At 33.0% G+C, this 18,271-nt stretch overlaps 2 protein-coding genes across 2 annotated transcripts in view; both read left to right on the top strand.

Moving 5' to 3' along the window:
- LOC131850212 (putative fatty acyl-CoA reductase CG5065) overlaps positions 1-18,271 on the top strand; it is a 43,667-nt gene that overhangs the window by 17,304 nt on the left and 8,092 nt on the right. The window contains exons 2-4 of the mRNA XM_059200386.1: positions 12,765-13,007; positions 15,397-15,513; positions 17,839-17,961. Coding sequence (XP_059056369.1) covers positions 12,894-13,007; positions 15,397-15,513; positions 17,839-17,961 — 354 coding nt within the window. The 5' untranslated portion in view covers positions 12,765-12,893. The remainder of the gene's footprint in view (positions 1-12,764; positions 13,008-15,396; positions 15,514-17,838; positions 17,962-18,271) is intronic.
- Positions 6,066-7,476, top strand: LOC131850222 (ubiquitin-conjugating enzyme E2-17 kDa-like). The gene has a single exon (XM_059200394.1). It carries the CDS (start codon positions 6,135-6,137, stop codon positions 6,576-6,578), a length of 444 nt encoding a protein of 147 aa, XP_059056377.1. The 5' UTR covers positions 6,066-6,134; the 3' UTR covers positions 6,579-7,476.

Below are 18,271 nucleotides of genomic sequence, written 5' to 3'. Positions count from 1 at the left end.
AAATGAAATAACTTCCGCTATCTATTCGCTTAGATCTCTTGAACTACGCAACGCATTTTAATGTAGTTTTAGCAATAAATAAAGTGATTAAAGAGGAAGGTTTATATGTATAGTACATATGGAACTAAAGTCGGGGCGGGTAATTAATTATAAATAAAATATCTCCTAATCCACTTTTGATATATTATACATATATTAATCGGTAAATCGGTGAGAAAGACGCGCTCAAAAGGAAAACGATATCTATCTTTGTATGACTAAGCGCTTTCTTTTTCTTACACAATGCACATAAAGCCATATAATACGTAAATATATAAATACTAGAGAGCGTCGTGGCCTATTAGTTTACTATTCCAACTAAGAAAGGTCGTGAGTTCGAATCAGAACGGTTTCAAACAAAACCGTTTAGAACTACTGTTATACTGAATATCATACGTAAGGTACCAAAACATGTTATGAAAAAAATAATGAACATTTAATACAGGATAAGATACGAATTATCTTCATTCCTATCTACTAAGTTATGTTACAATGTTTACAAGTACTTGAAATTTCAGCTGTAATTATTTTTTTCATAAACTTACTGTGGGGTCGGATTTTTTCTCTAAATAGCATATCGTGTCAATTGTTATCATAGATGTAGGTAGTCATAGGTATTGAGAACTGTCGTTGACATGCTCACGCTTCACTATTATAATACATAAATCAATTTTTCTATGTCAATTTCTCAAGGCTGAGTGTCGTGACCACCAGGATTACTTTTTCCAACCAAAACTCTGAAGGCATCTCTATCCTGTGCCAGGTGGACCGCCGCGCCGTCTACACATTTCGTTTGGCGGCCTTTCGAACAGAATCAGTCCATCGTGCAGATGCCCTACCTCTACTACCCTTTTTCCGTCCACGTAATAATTCATTTTCGAATTAATTATGTTTTATCTTGTTAATTCAATGAATAATACTTTTTTTTTATTTATTTTTTATTATTGGGTTGTTTAGGTTAGTGTTTTTTAAAGTTAAAGTTAGTTACCTAGACCCGTCAGGTACAAGAATTGAAAAATATTCTTAGGAGCGATGGTTTTTATCTCCTTAGGAAAGAGTGTATTTAATATTTTACTAAAGTGTCTTTTACTTTACATGTATACACTAATTTACTCCTTATTCATAAAACAATTCGTATCCTTCGGCGCCACTATATAGCCTACGTTATCCAAACTTATAAATTAAAGTTACAATAACATGTAGCTTTCTATATGTGTAATCATTTACAATTCTGTCAAGTATATTAAGAGTTATATGTTACAAGCAAACATATAAAAACTAAAATGTTTCCGCTTTGTAATATTAGTATAGGAAAGGCCAAATGTCTAATAAACCTGTTACAGCTGATGGAATTTTTTGTTATTTTCTCTCAAGATATAAATAAAAGCATTCCCTTCCGTTACAATTTCTGTGCTTGTTTTTTTTATTATTCATCACTATACACCTACATTTTGGTGTTATAAAAATTCAATATTATTGTAATGTAAATATAAAAGAAATGTACAATAGCGGTTCCCGCCATTTCATAATACAGACTATTATTTTGTAAATTCCACAGACTGCGTTATAATGACCATCGACTACAAATATCCCAAATAAACTCGACCAAAGACAATAGTTACAAATACTATAATAATAAATGCAAAAGTTTTTAAGGATGAATAATGTATGTTTGTTTCTTTTTTATAAAGAAACTACTAGACAGATTCAAATGAGATTTGGTACACAGATAGAGCACATCCTAGATTAACATGTAAGGGGCTATACATATATTACGACACATCAATTTAATCGATTTTTGCTCCTCTCCTCCCTGTCACAGCAAATAGTAAAAAAATTCGTGTTCTATATTATTTTATTCTATATACTAAAATTAAAATCTAAGAAACCTCCTAAAAAGTCCTTCGTGTCATATATTTTACACGAATTTTGTTACTTATCCTCTTGTAAAATACATACAATGTAAAATAATAATTATATCTGCTACCGTGCTTAGCTTGGCAATGTTTTTTTTGTAATATTGTTTTAGCGGAGAAAACTTGAAGAGTAAATCAAAGAAGTCTTATTGCAAATACTTAGAAACTCCGTTAAATTATATTTAAAGTGGTTTTCAAAGTAACTGTACGTACGTACTGTAGTTAAATACACAATATATATAATAAGATACGGCAGGCCATAAATTTGGTCGATAATGAGAGCGATACAATAATCGAATATCAAATCAAAAAATCCACGGCGTATCGATAACCTCATTATTTTTGGAGCCGGTTAAAATAGAAACCAACCCTTTTCAAAGTGGGTTAAGATGCCATCGCGCCTTACCATACAATTACGTCGGGCAGCACAGGTATGTTAGTACAAACAAAACTGGGTCGTAGACTTACTTTCACCGCAAGGTCAATGACAACGGTCTCAAGACAAGTCCACGAGACCTGTCTCTTAGCAAGCGACTAGCCAGCGAACTGAATGACTAATATCAATGAAATGTTATACCACCACATGATTGACTGTACCTACCACCACTGCTACCTGGATGTGAACGAATGAGAAGTCTATTTCATAGCAGATGTAGCTATCCACTATATATAAAAATCAGGTATAGAGTGTTTTAGGGGCCATCTATAAAATACGTTTTTTTAATAATAATAACTATCGCCGGATGTTAATATTAAAAATAATAATTTTATTTTTACTTGTTTTATATTTTTTTCATCTATATCAAATTTCCTATTACTAATGCTCATTCTATTCTTATTTGCTTTTTCATTAATTATATATACGTCGGTTGTATAACCACTACACATCTACATATACTTATTTAGTGTCTTTTGCTTTTGCTACCTTAATTATTACATTTTTATAATTTCCAAAAATTTTATTCTACCTTTTCCGTTTGTTATAATTTAGTTGTAGTTTCTTCTTCTTCCTTTATTTTTATGCCCATATCTGTTTCCAGATTTATTCTTTTTGCTTCTATGAAATACGTTACATATTAATGGAATCTAACGTTATACTGGCGTGTCACCAGTGGAGGATAATAAGATGAGCATGAGGTCAGGTCAGTTGGCCCATCGGGATAAATTCAACAGCAATTTATCACGATAGTTTCCAAGTGAATAACTATGGGGTTATCAATCTCATTACTAATAATCCCTTTCGCCTCTACGTTACAGACCTTAACTATCATATTTTGGATTACAGTTTGAAGATCTGTATGTAAATACATTTTTTGTGCGTAGTCTAATTATTATAATACAAATACGGATATAGATATTTTCCATTTAACACTGCTTCAGTTCCAGATACAGTTGAAGTTCCACCGTATACAGTTAAATTAAAGTACTGTAAAATTATATTTAATATTGTACCTATTTATTTTTATATAAATATACCCTAATTATTTGTAGTATTACGTAGTTCTATATTATTTTCTATTTACTGTACTTTTTATTAACTAGCCTTATCTAGCGTATATTGCATGCATATATATATATGTACTATACAATTTACCTTCTGGGCATACATAGTGTTGAGTTACAATCCAGTTTTGTACCAATTGCACACTTCCAGACAGATGCTTGGACTGATGGTAATCTGGTCGGTAGTCTAGCAGTCGGTATCTTGGTTTAGCATACCGCATTACTTTCGATGGTGCGAATTCGATTCCTAGCACGCTGCAAACATTTGTATCCATGAGTATGATGGTTTGTATCGTGCTGGGCGCTTTCTATGTATATATAAAAAAACATATTACGCCGACCTAAAATAAATGGGATATGGAAGAAGGAGATAATGATGTTGATGATGATTTCTAAAAAAAAAATATTTAGCTATTCAGTTGTCTAGTACCCATAATTTGTATTATCTCTGCTTACCATGGGACTAGATGGCACTGTATTAATTGGGTTATGAGTTATTTATTATTATTTTCCCTGTATTTTTTATAGTTTACGGTAAACATTTAAACGTGATCGAGTGACAAACAAATAAATAGAAACAAACAACTTTATTTACGTACCTACTTTCACATTTTGATGTTATAAAGAGGCCAGATTTGATTATCTACTGATTACAATATCTTTATTCGATTGCTAAATTTAGAATTTGTGTGAACTTTTATGTGATCGATCAATGACATGTTTTAAATCTAAAAGATGAGCCTGTCACGGATGTATCGTGGAAAACTTGGTGAATGATTACCTTCAATACAGTATCAATACTCGCATCCATTTTGTTGATAATAATGTGACGATACATAATCTCCATGTGATGTTTGTCTCAACGTGACATATCAAATGAAATATCATTTCCCCTGTTTATTTGTGAACAATAAACAAAATAAAATATTAAAATAATTACAGCCAATAAATGGTTGTGTAAGTATTATAGGTAGAATAGTAAACTGGGGAAGGGTAATGTTAGTAATGTGGCTATTAATGTACCATGTAAGGTTGACCTCCACGCGGTTTTTCTGATAACGATCGTGATAAATTTCTGGTGATAAAGTCACGTAGTCACCACCACATGTACCACATACGGGAAGGGATTGGTAGTAATAGAGTATTGTAATGATAGGTCGACCTCCACGCGGTCTCCTCTGAAAACTTTGGTATTTTCTGATAAATTGGTTGCGATGAGCTAACGGGGCTACTCATCTTATCATCCTATACTCGTGCCCCGCAAGCGTAAACCGTTAGCACACCATCAATTAAAAAAAGTAGCGCCTATATGACTAGTAGTACCATTGTTAGTAATGTAAAAGGACATTCTAAAAAGTAATCTCTGTATCCACACAGACGACTTTTTACCTCTATCTCACTTATTTTAGCCAAGTAGGTTGCTTTTTAACCTGTGTTTTACTTGAAGAGGCAGTAAAAATACAAGGTACGGAGTCATGAATTCTCCGGAATGGCATCGTATGAGTGATGCCATGGGCGTCGGTGGTACTGTTTACCGTTATATGAGCTGCCAGCGTGTTTACTATTCCAATAGTGTTTAAAAAATCTAGTAAGAATAATACTTATTTATGTTACTTTTTTATTCATTAACTAGAGGCCTTATGGTATATAAGCGTATACCTACAGAAAATACGATATTTCATCTTTCGAATAATTAATCTCCCAATAAACGTTTCTCAATAGTTTCATTAAAAAAAAAATTAGGCACAATGTTCTCGATAACAGAGGTTTTTATTAATGTTAATGTTAAGCACGGGATAAAGAATTGGCACCTCTCTAATGAGAATTAAACTAAAATACTATAAATGATTAAAAAAAGTTTGATAAGATCTCCTCTAAAATTGTTTTATTCGAAGCACATGAGGGCAAACCTTCAAAACGAATCCAGAAAAATAACAATGATTGCAAATATGCGTGTTTAATTTTGTTTACATAATTCATTCATTCATAACTCTTGTAGGTAGATGGAGCTCTTGCTACTTTCCACGATCTTCTTCAACATGCTCTTTAAATGTTGATACGATACGACTCCATTTAGTCTTTAATTTGCTTGATGTAACTGTACCTTTGTCTTCCTCTTCCCCTCTTTCCTTCTATTTTCCCCTCAATAATAATTTATGTAGGTACATAATACAGTACACAAAAAATATTTTGGTCCAAATGACGTAAACCCGAGAGTCAATTATCCATTTTTAAATAATTATTATATTTAAATGTTGCATCTTATTGTATTCTGGTATAATAGTGCCATTGCGATGTACTCTGAACTTTTCTAAAGTTATCAAGAAATATTTATTTTAGTTGCCATTACTGATTCCTCAAGGAGTAAATAGTATGTTGTTTCACTAGTCATACTCTAAGGTCAAAACTAGTAATTTTCGATGTACCTATGTAGATGTGGTAAGAAAATTTCTGTTGTTGGGTATTGTCTTTCATTTTTGTAATTTGTATTGTAAAAATTCAATTAATGTTGTAATTTTTTTTTATTTAACTTGTTAAAATTTGACTTAAAAGGACTTGTATGCAGAGACGTAAAACATAAAAAAAATATAACATTCGTTCCTGTCATCCACCTATCAAAAGGTATTTTATACTTTTTAATTTGTCTACCATGAATATAATATTGTATCTAAATTAATGGCTCTAAAACGAATCAAACGGGAATTACAAGATATCAGGAGAGATCCTCCATCACATTGCTCAGCAGGACCACGGGGGGATAATCTTTTCCACTGGCATGCCACTATAATGGGTCCAGACGATAGCCCTTATCAAGGAGGCATATTTTTCCTGAACATACATTTACCAAAATCTTACCCATTCGAACCACCCAAAGTCGTATTCAAAACAAGGATATATCATCCAAATATAAATAGTACTGGTATTATTTGCCTTGACATCCTTCGTTCGAAATGGTCTCCGGCGTTAACTATATCCAAAGTGTTGCTGTCAATCTGTTCGCTTCTGTGTGATCCAGACCCAAATGATCCTTTGGAGCCAAACATTGCTAGGATCTACAATACAGACAGAGAAAGGTATAATGAACTAGCTTGCGAGTGGACAAGGAGGTACGGCATGTAGGAATTACTATATGGCTGTAGGACAACCCTATTTCTACTGCCCTGTTACTGCTTCATTATATTTAATATTGTAATTGTAATTAATATTACCAGAGGGTTAATTATGTCGAATTATTATTAATAACTTGTATTCAATAGATTATAATCTACAATTTCGAAATTATATACAGATCATTTCACAGTTGCAATGTTGGAAAATCATACTAATTAGATTGTTCATAGAAAATTTCAACTCCATTGATTGTAATCTGTTGCAATATAGAATTGTTAGTAATAGGGTTACATAATTAAGCCCCAGCTGTTGAATCCTTTGTAATTGATACTAATATTCTAAAAAACAGTATGTTCAAAATGAAACCATCACAGTATAAAAAGAAATGAAAAGCTGTTCATAATTATTATAAAACAATTATTTAGAGTTAAAAATTGCCAAGTCAGATCATATAAATGTAATTTTTTTATTAAAAAAATATTATTTAATGTATTTTTTGTGGTCACATTAGTTATGTAAGTAGCTGTCGGATGAACCAAGTAAAAAACATGATTTTTTTATGCATGCAGTATACAGATCTAATTCAGAAGAACTGGCAAGAAACATATATTTCTTATATAATGAGGTGTTTCTCTCTAACATTAGAATTTAGACTTGTTATTTAAGTAATCGTTTAATGAGTAATAGAATTTCTCAATGAAGAGAATTGAAGAGTATGATTGGATGCGGAACGAAATCCAATGTCGGTGGATCGGAATTGGATTTCAGAGTAGACAAGCAGAAGAAATAGTTCTCTGCTGTTCCAGCAGGCGATGGTACGACTCGGCCGGTGATTGTTAAGTACTATTTCGTTCTTGAAATTTTTACTGCATCCTGAATACATTCAATATTTTACTTTTCTCTTTTATTAATGTTTAATCATTGAACCTAATTACAATTATTGATATGTATTCGGTTTGCCGTACCGCCGAATATTGATGGTATCGTTGTTTCGTCAGCGATGCTCTAGTTGCAACTATTTGGTATAGTTTGTACCGTCAGCGTTTAAGCTATCCGGCATATGTGGTATGAAAATTAATAATCATTATACATTTATGTTAATATTATAAATAAAACAGAAAGCATATAATTGTAAATGGTATGTATGATCATATTTCCTCATACCGCTCCAAACATAAATGGCTTCCAATTCGTCAGTACAGACAGCAACGGTTACTCTGTTCTTTTCATTCTCCTTTATCCCTTTTGGCCTGAATACCTGAAATGCGAATCTCAATATCTTATGACTATAACCTGCTCTCTAAAGATTTCCTCGTCCTGACTATGCATATTTATAAAAGTTTAATGTCTGACTCTTTGATTGTGTAAGCCTCGCCTTTCTGGAGCTCACAGCCTGAAGACATTCATACACTTACATTTCAATCGTCTCTCATACAACTGCAATAATGATCATCAACATCTTAAATAAGATACGTAGTAATTTGACCATAAATTTACTACGATGGTTTCCTGGAGAAACCACATAACGGTCGTCCTGACATGGTACATTGCTAGCAATAAAGTTATTAGTACGCATTACTAACAACCCCCTTCTCCAAATGATGTCATCGTAGCGAATTCATCAGGAAAGGTTTCCATGAAAATCGCGACTAACCGTCCCCCATTCTTTTATTATATGAAGGGTACATTATTCCAGAATGATATAGGTTATAATGTTAATATATACAAAACCCAGAAAGTTATGAGCTCCCGGGCGAACCAGTTCCGGGCCACTATTATAAAATATTTAAACACGCCGATGAATGGGATGGGATATCTTTTGTGGAACATATAAAAATGTAGGTCAGTTTGCAATGAACAATTTATGTAAGAGTTTTTATCAGTAACAATATAACAAATATTTGTATCGCGGTCTGTCGAGATAAGATACCTACCAAAAATCAACACGAAGACATGTTCATGTGACACCTCACATCCTGAATTTGTTACAAGTAGTAATGCACGCAGTAGATAATTGACAACCAAATATAAATAAATAAGCGACTCAAACCGGCTTCGAATGCATTACAAATCTTTAAATTTCGAGTTTCAGGAACTATTTCTGCTTAGTTTAATTTATCTATGTCCATATGATTATCTGTGCTATTATTATAAATTTAAAAGTATAGCTGATTTTCAATATCTTTGTTACCTTTTTACGACTAAACGGATAAACGAATTTTAATGAAAATTGTAAAGACCGATTTGATTGTTGCACGAACCGATTTGATTGAATACGAACATAGAAATCTAAATAGAATCTCATAGAATTCTATTCTAAATAGAAATAATCTTAATTCAAATAAATTAAATATAAGATAAGAAGAGAACTTAATATATGATATAGTTTTTTTTGTTGTATAAAAAAAAACTGTATTACTGACGAAATAGGCATAATGACCGGAAATACTTTTGAGTAGTCACGTTTATTTGATTCTGCCAGTCATTCCGAAAGCAGACTCATCACAAGTAGAATCACCACTACACACCATCAAATGTATTGCTCTTTTAAAAAAATGTTGTTCAGCATTATATATTTAAGATTTTGTATAAATACAAACTGCCAATTAGTACAATTGAAATAAGTAAATACTTAATAACAAAATAAATCATTCATAGCTATCACAACAGACCAGTTTCTACAAGCAGACCCGTTAACGAGATCAGTTTGTGTCGTATTTATAGTGTGTTTTCCGGACTATTCGATGTTGGCTGCAGCTGGTCATTACAGCTTCACTGAACGAAAGAGCGTGAGTGCAAATGGCACTACAAACCCGCGTAAGGACTTATGGAGCAGCTGTAGGCCAAGTCCCGCCTGACGGTTACGACTAGTCTGAGGGCACCGCTAAGAGTTCGAACTTCAGCTTACGACATCTTATTTTCAGTCCCTGTTTGAATTGGACGGAGATTGATCAAAGGAGATGTATTTAAAGTATAGATGAATGCTTTTAACTTCGATCTTGACGATTGTTGTTTAACTTCACTACGACGGTGGTCTAGGCGCGCTGGTAATTTCTAGTAAGTTACCAGCGCGCCTTAATTAAGACGACAATATTTTTTTTAAAGACTTTGCAGTTGTAAGCAACACATTTTCTTGTATTGTGTGACTCGTGTAATGCGATTTGTGTTCACGCCTGCATACCTGTGCACCTAGCAAGAGGTAAATGGCTTACAGTAAACTATTGTGTACTTACTCACACTTACCTACTATTGTTACAGCGATATATTCTGTACTAGAGCCTGAAAAATAGTCAGTTTGGTTTTTTATAGTATTGAAATAGATGAGAATGTACATCAGTACACGCAAACGAGTAAAGTAAAAGTATATAATGATCCAGGACAATTCATAAAACGTCATCTAGTACCAAGCTAAGCAGAACTTGTTTATGGGTACTATACAATTGACAGATTTTTATTTGTAAATACATACATAATATATATAGAAAACATCCAGAATGATACAAATATTCATACTCATGAATATAAATGTTTAATCGATCTAGGAATCGAACCAGCGACCATCGGATGTAAGGCACATCGCATTAACCAATGGTCGCTGGTTAAACCACTAGACTTATTGATTGCCGCAAGTCTACCTACTGTGAAGTCTAATACCTCTTTTTTTACTTTTGCATCCCAATCAATTTATGCATTGTTTTTTTAATGAACTAAGCAATGAAATCCATAATTGTTTTTGGTTTTTTATTGAAAATGTATTCAAGTGTGAAACCACGCAATCTGTTTATAATCTTTAAAAACAATGAAAAGTGTAATCACTAAACATACAATGTCTTTATTTTGTAACTTTAAATATGTACCATTGCCAACCATTACATGCACTTCATAATAAATATGACAATATATATATTTATTCTAAAGTTCTCTTCAAACTCTATATAATATTAATACTTTTTATTTTTGGTCAGTATTTTGGCGCCAAAGTTATTTCACTTATTTAATGTGGACTACAGGCAACAAAACTAAACAGTTATTGGTATTTACATTATTACAATTAACAAATTGATAATAATTATAATATTGAGACAATATTCAAAGTGGGATATTTGACACAATCTAATAATTATGAATCAGAATTTGTTTCTGTACTATATAGCTAAGTAAGTGATGATAATTTGTCGACACACGAGATGTATCACTGAGCTGAACTGAATTACAGTACTACTCCGATTCCACTCTTTCCTCCATGTGTAGACTGCTTTAGTTGCCGATGATTAATCTTCGTTCTTTTATCTACTGTCATTCACACCCAAAAAGTGTTGACATTATGAGCTCATTGGTTTTGTAGAAAATAGATGACATAAATACTTACGCTTTCATTAGATATATATTGTAAAATAAAATAGGTTGACCTAGATCTTTAAAATTTGAGAATAGACAAAAAGTATTAACTCTATGTAACTAACAGTAGTTTATTTAATTATTTTATCTATATTCACGTGAAATTTTCATTAAGACCCGTTCGTTACATCATGGAAAGATAGCAAACAACCGGATAGACAGATGCTTTTTACGTTTTTATAATGAAAACAGCTATTTCTGTCTCCTTTATGCAAGTACAATGGACATCATATATGTATGAAGTATATATATTTTTTGTGAATGAGTAATTGAAAGTAACGGTAGGCCTGTGGTCGAAATAATTATCGACCATAATTAATTTAACATTTAGTAAGACAGATTAATAATATTAAAGGCAAACAATATTAATCTATTTGGCTACAGATAAAGTATATATGCGTGGTTATGTCAAATACATACTGCATAGTGCATATTTTTTTTATAAATATTAGCTTATAGCTATATTACTTTCATCAAAATCCGTTCAGGAGTTTGTACGTGAAAAAGTAACAAATATTCATTCATTCATACTCACAACTCGCGTTTATAATAGGCATTAGTAAGACGGTACTAGCTGACCCACGCAACTTTGTCTGCTTCATATTTACTTGACACTATCATTAAATTTCGCCCAATCTGCATAATATCTTTTGAATATTAGACTAACAAACATCCATCCATTTATCTATAATTTTCGCGTATAAAATATTAATAAGATTAGACCTTTTCGCTTGAAACTTAACCCCACTCCTCCTAGAATAGCTGGCACTTTAAAAAGACAACCCTTGTCAAGAGCTAGTCATGGCTACGTACTACGTCATGCTATCATATTTTATCAATGAAATAAAAAGAATAATAAACCGATACTGCAAACTGTAGCAATAACTAAAAGTTTCCTTGCAAGTTATTCAGTTAACAATGAATTTAGTAGACATAGGATTTTTGTGATTTGGACACGGTGTTTTGGGATGTCATATGTATTAATAAACTATTAATTTTCTTGACTGTGATATGATTATATTTTAGTGAAAAATGTGTTTCAGAAAACAAATATTGTATATGGTAAATATCTTGTCTATACAAATATTATAAATAGTCGAAATACCAGTTTTTATTATATTCTAAAAATACTTAACCATGTTTAAAAATTTCCTCACATAGTTTACTATTTTTGTCGCGGTTAATCAGTATTGTATTACAGCATTACTATAATTATAATCAGTTTAATTGTTACTTATAATAAATACATAAACTGTATGTGAATTAATGGATTTGTTTTTGTATGAGCGTGTGAATAAGAAAGGTTCATGGTAAAAGAGAGTTCTGATTTGGTCTGAAACTTGAAAATTTCGTTTGTGAATTTATACTTATAGTATTCTGGTTGGCTTTTTTTATATAACTGGAACAGTACATACCTTTTTAAAAGTATATTGAGCATTCTTAAGAGTCGCCAACGCGCACATGACATTTCTGGTGTGACAGTACATAGTACATAGGCTACGGTATTCGTCTACCATTAGATGGGTCGTTATAAGTTTGCCACTTACGTGGTTTGAAAAAAAGCAGCACACCTAATATCTCCTCTTTAAACCTAAATACAGCATACAAAGCAACCTGCTTAGTCGAATGGATACAGATATAGAAATTTAATCACCGAAGAATTAAAATAGGCATGTAGAACGAATCGAACTCACGACCATCGGATGTAAATCATATCCCACCGGTTTACTTTAGATTACTTACTTAACATCTAAACCACTGGGGCCATCAAATATATTATTATTTTCTTTGTTACAGATAACACCAATCATGTTAAGGAAAGAATACTGAAAATCTTATTGAACAAAACCATCCAACACATGTAATATTGTCCAATTGATGGTGTGATCCACTTGAAGTGTTTGTTTTATACCACAACTGGAGAAGATGGCATCTTGCGTCGGTGGCAATCACTTTGGGAGCCAGGAGTACGTGCCGGTGGCTGAGTTCTATGCGGATAAGTCAGTTTTTGTCACAGGCGGCACTGGGTTTATGGGAAAGGTATGTATCTAATCAAATTTTATTCATAAAAAGTCGTCTGCGGGTGTACAAACAGTTAGATTTGCCTGCTGTGTTTTGGTTGAGCGGCGGGGCAAATCAGTGAAATTACAGTAGGTATATGAGAGTCTTAATCCATTTTAATGCATACGCACACGATTTGTCATTCCGAATGGGGTACGGAATAGCGGGATGTCCGTAGTGTGTATATGTTTATTTCCTAACCGGATATTGGAACTGTCAAGAAAAGAGCTTATTTCTTATGAAGAGGCCGGCAACGCACTTATCCCTTGGCGTTGCGGGTGCTCATGGGCGGCGGTAATCACTTACTATCAGGTGAACGGCAAGCTCATTTGTCACCTATGCTATAGAAAACATGTGTATTGGCGACAGTTACCACTATCATAGTGATACTTATGATTAGTGGTAACTTGTTTGCTATTCTGATTACATAAGAAATAACCTTTTCACTACGCAACAGTTGAATGGATTTTAATTAAATTTTACGAAAAGATAGATTATGTTTCGAAAACGGACATAGATAGATAGATAGCTTTATTCATCAATTACAAACAAGTAGCATACACGAGATACAGAAAATAAATTGAACAAATTAAAAATGAAGATGAAGAGGTAACCAATCAACTGAGCGTAATCTATAGATAAATCTGCCACACATAAGCAATTTTTTGTCACAATAAAAGCTCTGGATGTTGGTTAATATTGACAGATGGTCAGCTTTCCTTCAAAATTTAACTCGATATTTATCCAAGATTCAGGTTTTAAAGAAAAATACCTTTCAATTATGAAAGTCTTTAAGAGTGAACATTTCTCATTCTTGTAAAATAATTTTGTAAACACATATTTAATATTGTATATGTATATACACTTAGGATCCGGACTAATGAATGAACAAATATTTCTATCATGCCAGAGTCGAACAGAAGTAAAACAATCAGAAGTAAATAAACTATATCAAACCGCTGTTGACTACAGTGGCCATCAAAACAGTATATAACAGTGCCACGATTATAAAAAAAGATACTTATAATGCATTGACTCAGAAATATCAAATTTTGTAACTAGACTTCAAAGGTAAAAATTGGGTTATAGTGATTTTTCTAAATTTTGTAAATTTTCAGTTGATGTAATATTTTGTATCTGTTGTTATTACAGGAAAATAATAATTTCGTGGTATTAACACTAATAATAACACAATGGTTATTTTAGGTTGTTTAAAAGTGTTTGTAAATCAAAATTATCTTATTTATGAATCATAGTTAATGGATGTCTGACGTTGTTAACTCTATCAGTTCATATGCTTCTAAACTTTGATAAAAGTCAATCAGGTTTTTCCAGCAGTTATTTGACTATTTTTTGTCTTTTACGCGATATTTTAGCCAAAACTGAAATGACTGATTTTAATGAGAGAATGAGCAATTTATGTTAGTGCGTTAAATTTGGGGTTTTTTGGTGGTTTAACGGTAACGGCACAGATAACATATCACATAGTAACGGTAACATTGAACGGATTTTGATGAAGCTTTACTGTAAGTATATGTAGCTTATACATCAGAATAACACGTAGGTTATAATTTTTATGCAGGTAAAACCGCATAAATATTTTAAAAAAAATTAAATAATCGATTGTATGTTGTGTTTAATTGTGTAGCCTTAGTACAAGTCTGTTTATATGACTAGAGGACGCTGTATGAGTTGTCTAGAATTATTTATTTAAGCAAATACATGATGATTTTTTTGCCATACAGATATTACAACATATGCGTTATACAAAGAACAACTATAGGTACTAAGTAAAACAACAATTTGATTCTTCCAAAATACAGCGATAAGTTCTATCAACAGAGTAGGTGACTTACGTGGTAGGAATAATATCCGATTGGCATGAGACATTTTCAATATACATATTTATATATTACATATTATACACATACAATGTACATATATATACAATAAATATATTTTATGAAGTATATAGTATATAATAATAAATGCAGAACGCAAACAATATATATGACGTACTTTATCATATATTCACCACAATGACAGGATACTATATATCCTATCGCGACACAACATTGCCTCCACTTTCTAGGGTACACAGATATACTCGATAAAAAAAGACTGCTTACGTGCGAAATAATATACTTACCAAATAATCAAGTCCGTAAATTATATTACCAATACATTTATTTTATACTACGATGATGACAACAAGAGTACAATTTATGTGATGGTAAATGGTTAGGTACCGTAATAGGTTATGGACTCCGAGACACCAGGGGTTTCACATGCTCGATCCCTACCCTAACCGTAACTTTTGTACTTGTTAATATAAAGGCAATGTTGATGATAATGAAACTTGTTATAGGTATTAGTGGAAAAACTTCTAAGGAGCTGCCCGAAGATCAAGAAAATATATTTACTTATGCGGCCGAAACGTGGACAGGATGTCGCCTCGCGGCTCACCGAGCTCACACAATCACCGGTAAGTTCATATCAATTTATAGCTACGGTTATTTAATTACGGCCGAATTAGACTTTGTACAAACAAACAAAAAACAAAGTAAAAGAGGCTCTTACGGATGAAAATAGAATGGTGCACCCGGTTGCGCTAACGGTTTACGCAGGTGGGACACCAGTGGAGTATGATAAGATTAACATGAGGTTAGGTCAGGTCAGTTAGCCCATCGTGGTAAATTCACCATGATTTTATCACTATAGTTTCCAGGGGGAACCACGAGGAGGTCAACCTGACATTGCTAGCAATGGAGTTATTAGTTTTTTAACAACCACTTTACTAACAATCCCCTTTCTCCCAGTAAAAGAAGTAGAGGCAGACCTAGGATGGGGTGGGTAGATGTAATTGATAGAGACATGACGGAGTGCAAAGTCTCTGAAGGCGATGTCTCTGAAGGGATAGAGTAAAGTAGCAGAGAAAAACAAGGAAAGGTGACACCAATACCATATGAGATACATAGCTAGGAAGAAATACAGAGACAAAGTTTGTGTGGTAATGCGTACGGTAGAGCGTGTGCGCCTGAGCGGTGATACGCCTATTGTGTTGCTGCTTGCCAAAAACTTTCTTAACGGTGCTTAAATATTTATGGATAATGGTGGAACGGTGCTGCCATTGTACGAGTATGCTAACGGAGTAAACAGAGCACCATATGCTTAATGGTACAATGAGAGAGCAATCAGACGAGTTAACAAATTACTCGTAAATTCGATAGGAATGAACCGGATGATGAGATCCATGGACATCATTTAAGATTAATCCGATATGCGAGGTTAATATTATTGCTAATAATGAGGCAACTGAGGTCTATTTACTAACAAGTCTCTATTTTCTAACGAAGTAATGAAGAAAACGGCAATAAACTAAAATAGTTTCCATGGGTATCATCTGAGGTTTAACTGATGTGGTCCATTCCTAATAATAAAGGTTATTGTCATAGAACAAGTAATGTATTCGTCATATTGAATGTATGTATATATATTATGTATTGTATGTATGTTGTATATATATGTTATAATATTCGTGTGTATTCTATTCTTGTTTAGTTTTAGTTTAGTCTAATATTTGTATATACGTTATTTATATAATTAATGTAAAGCCACCATCAAGTATTTCTGCACTTCCTGAAGGTTGACTGGTAGAGAATGCCTGTAGCATTAAGTCCGCCTTTTGTACCATAATTTATTGGTCAATAAAGTTTTAAATAAATAAATAAAGCTACCGGGCACCATTTATTAGCAATACTCACCAAAGACGCTATTGATAGTCTAATACATAGTTTAGCACGTCGGCGCAGATGCCGTTTTACTTCCAATGGTCATGGTTTCTTTTTTTATGTACCTAATTATTCGACGGGCCCGGTGGTATAGCGGTTTAGCATACAGCCTTACTTCCAATTGTCGCGGGTTCGATTCCTCGCACGGAATAAACATTTGCATTCATTAGTATAATTGTTTGTATCGGTCTGGGTATTTCTATGTATATGTATGTATTTATAGAAATAAGTATCTTTAGTTGTCTGGTATCCATAACACAAGTTCCGCTTACTTAGAGTTATAGATGATGCTGTGTGAATCGCCCAGGGTTATTATTATTAGTTACAATGGCAATCAAGCTGACGGTCCATCTGATGGTATATGGTAACCTTCGTTTATAAATTAAAAAAAATGTATTTTGTCAGCATTCATATTATATACTATGTTGGAGACTAGATGATGTTTTGTGAATTCTCCTGAGTTATTATTATTATATATTAAACGTGATACAAAAATTTTGTACCATTTTTATGTTATATTGCGCGAAAGGAGGAGTATGAAATTCGATCATTTATAGTTTACTAGCTGTACCCGCGGTGCCTGTGTGTTATTCTGATGTATAAGCTATATTACTGTAAAGTTTCATTAAAATCTGTTCAGTAGTTTTTGCGTGAAAGAGTCACAAACATCCATACTTACAAACTTTCGCATTTATAATATTATTAAGATATAGAGAAGGAGTGCAGAATACAATTTTTTTTTAATTATGCCTAATAAATACATTAAATCCATAAAAATCTGTGAAAGGTTTACACACACTTCCATGTACATATTTGACACACACGCATATACATATATTCTTATGTTTATTGCCTGTCCGACTGCTAATATCTGTGATTATAGAAGTATAGTCTTTAACAATAAAACCTTAATAATGTTCAAGCTTATAATTAAAATTAATTATAGTTGAAATTTTGCCACTAGACCATTGCTAGTTATTATGAAGACAAAAATCTTAATCCCAACCACTTTCCTGCAGTTGTTCGAGACATTGCGGCAAGAACGGCCGCAGGAGCTCAACAAGATTGTACCAATAGTTGGGGACATCACGGAGCCAGAGCTCGGCATCAGCGCAGCAGACCAAGCCATGCTGTGTCAGAAGGTACCGCAGATTCTACTTCTAATACAACCCATGACTTTGTACATATATTATTTATTTCCACAGCACTTAGTGAAAATGGCACCAAATTCAGTTATGCTATTTCTGAGTATTTTTTATTGATGATAATGGAATGGATCACTTGCCTGCGATAACGGTATGCGCTGGCGGGATACCGGTGGATGATAAGATGAGCATGAAATCAGGTCAGTTAGCATCGTGACAAATTTACAACCAACTTGTCACGACGAACCAGGTTATCCAGGGAAACCGCGTGGATGTCAACCTGACATGGTATATTGCTACTTATGTG

Source organism: Achroia grisella, unplaced genomic scaffold (assembly GCF_030625045.1).
Source record: "Achroia grisella isolate CSIRO2021 unplaced genomic scaffold, CSIRO_AGI_Agris_v1 utg114, whole genome shotgun sequence".
Classification (NCBI taxonomy): domain Eukaryota; kingdom Metazoa; phylum Arthropoda; class Insecta; order Lepidoptera; family Pyralidae; genus Achroia; species Achroia grisella.
The sequence above is the reverse complement of the archived record's forward strand: the minus strand, read 5'-3'. Positions and strand labels throughout refer to the sequence as shown.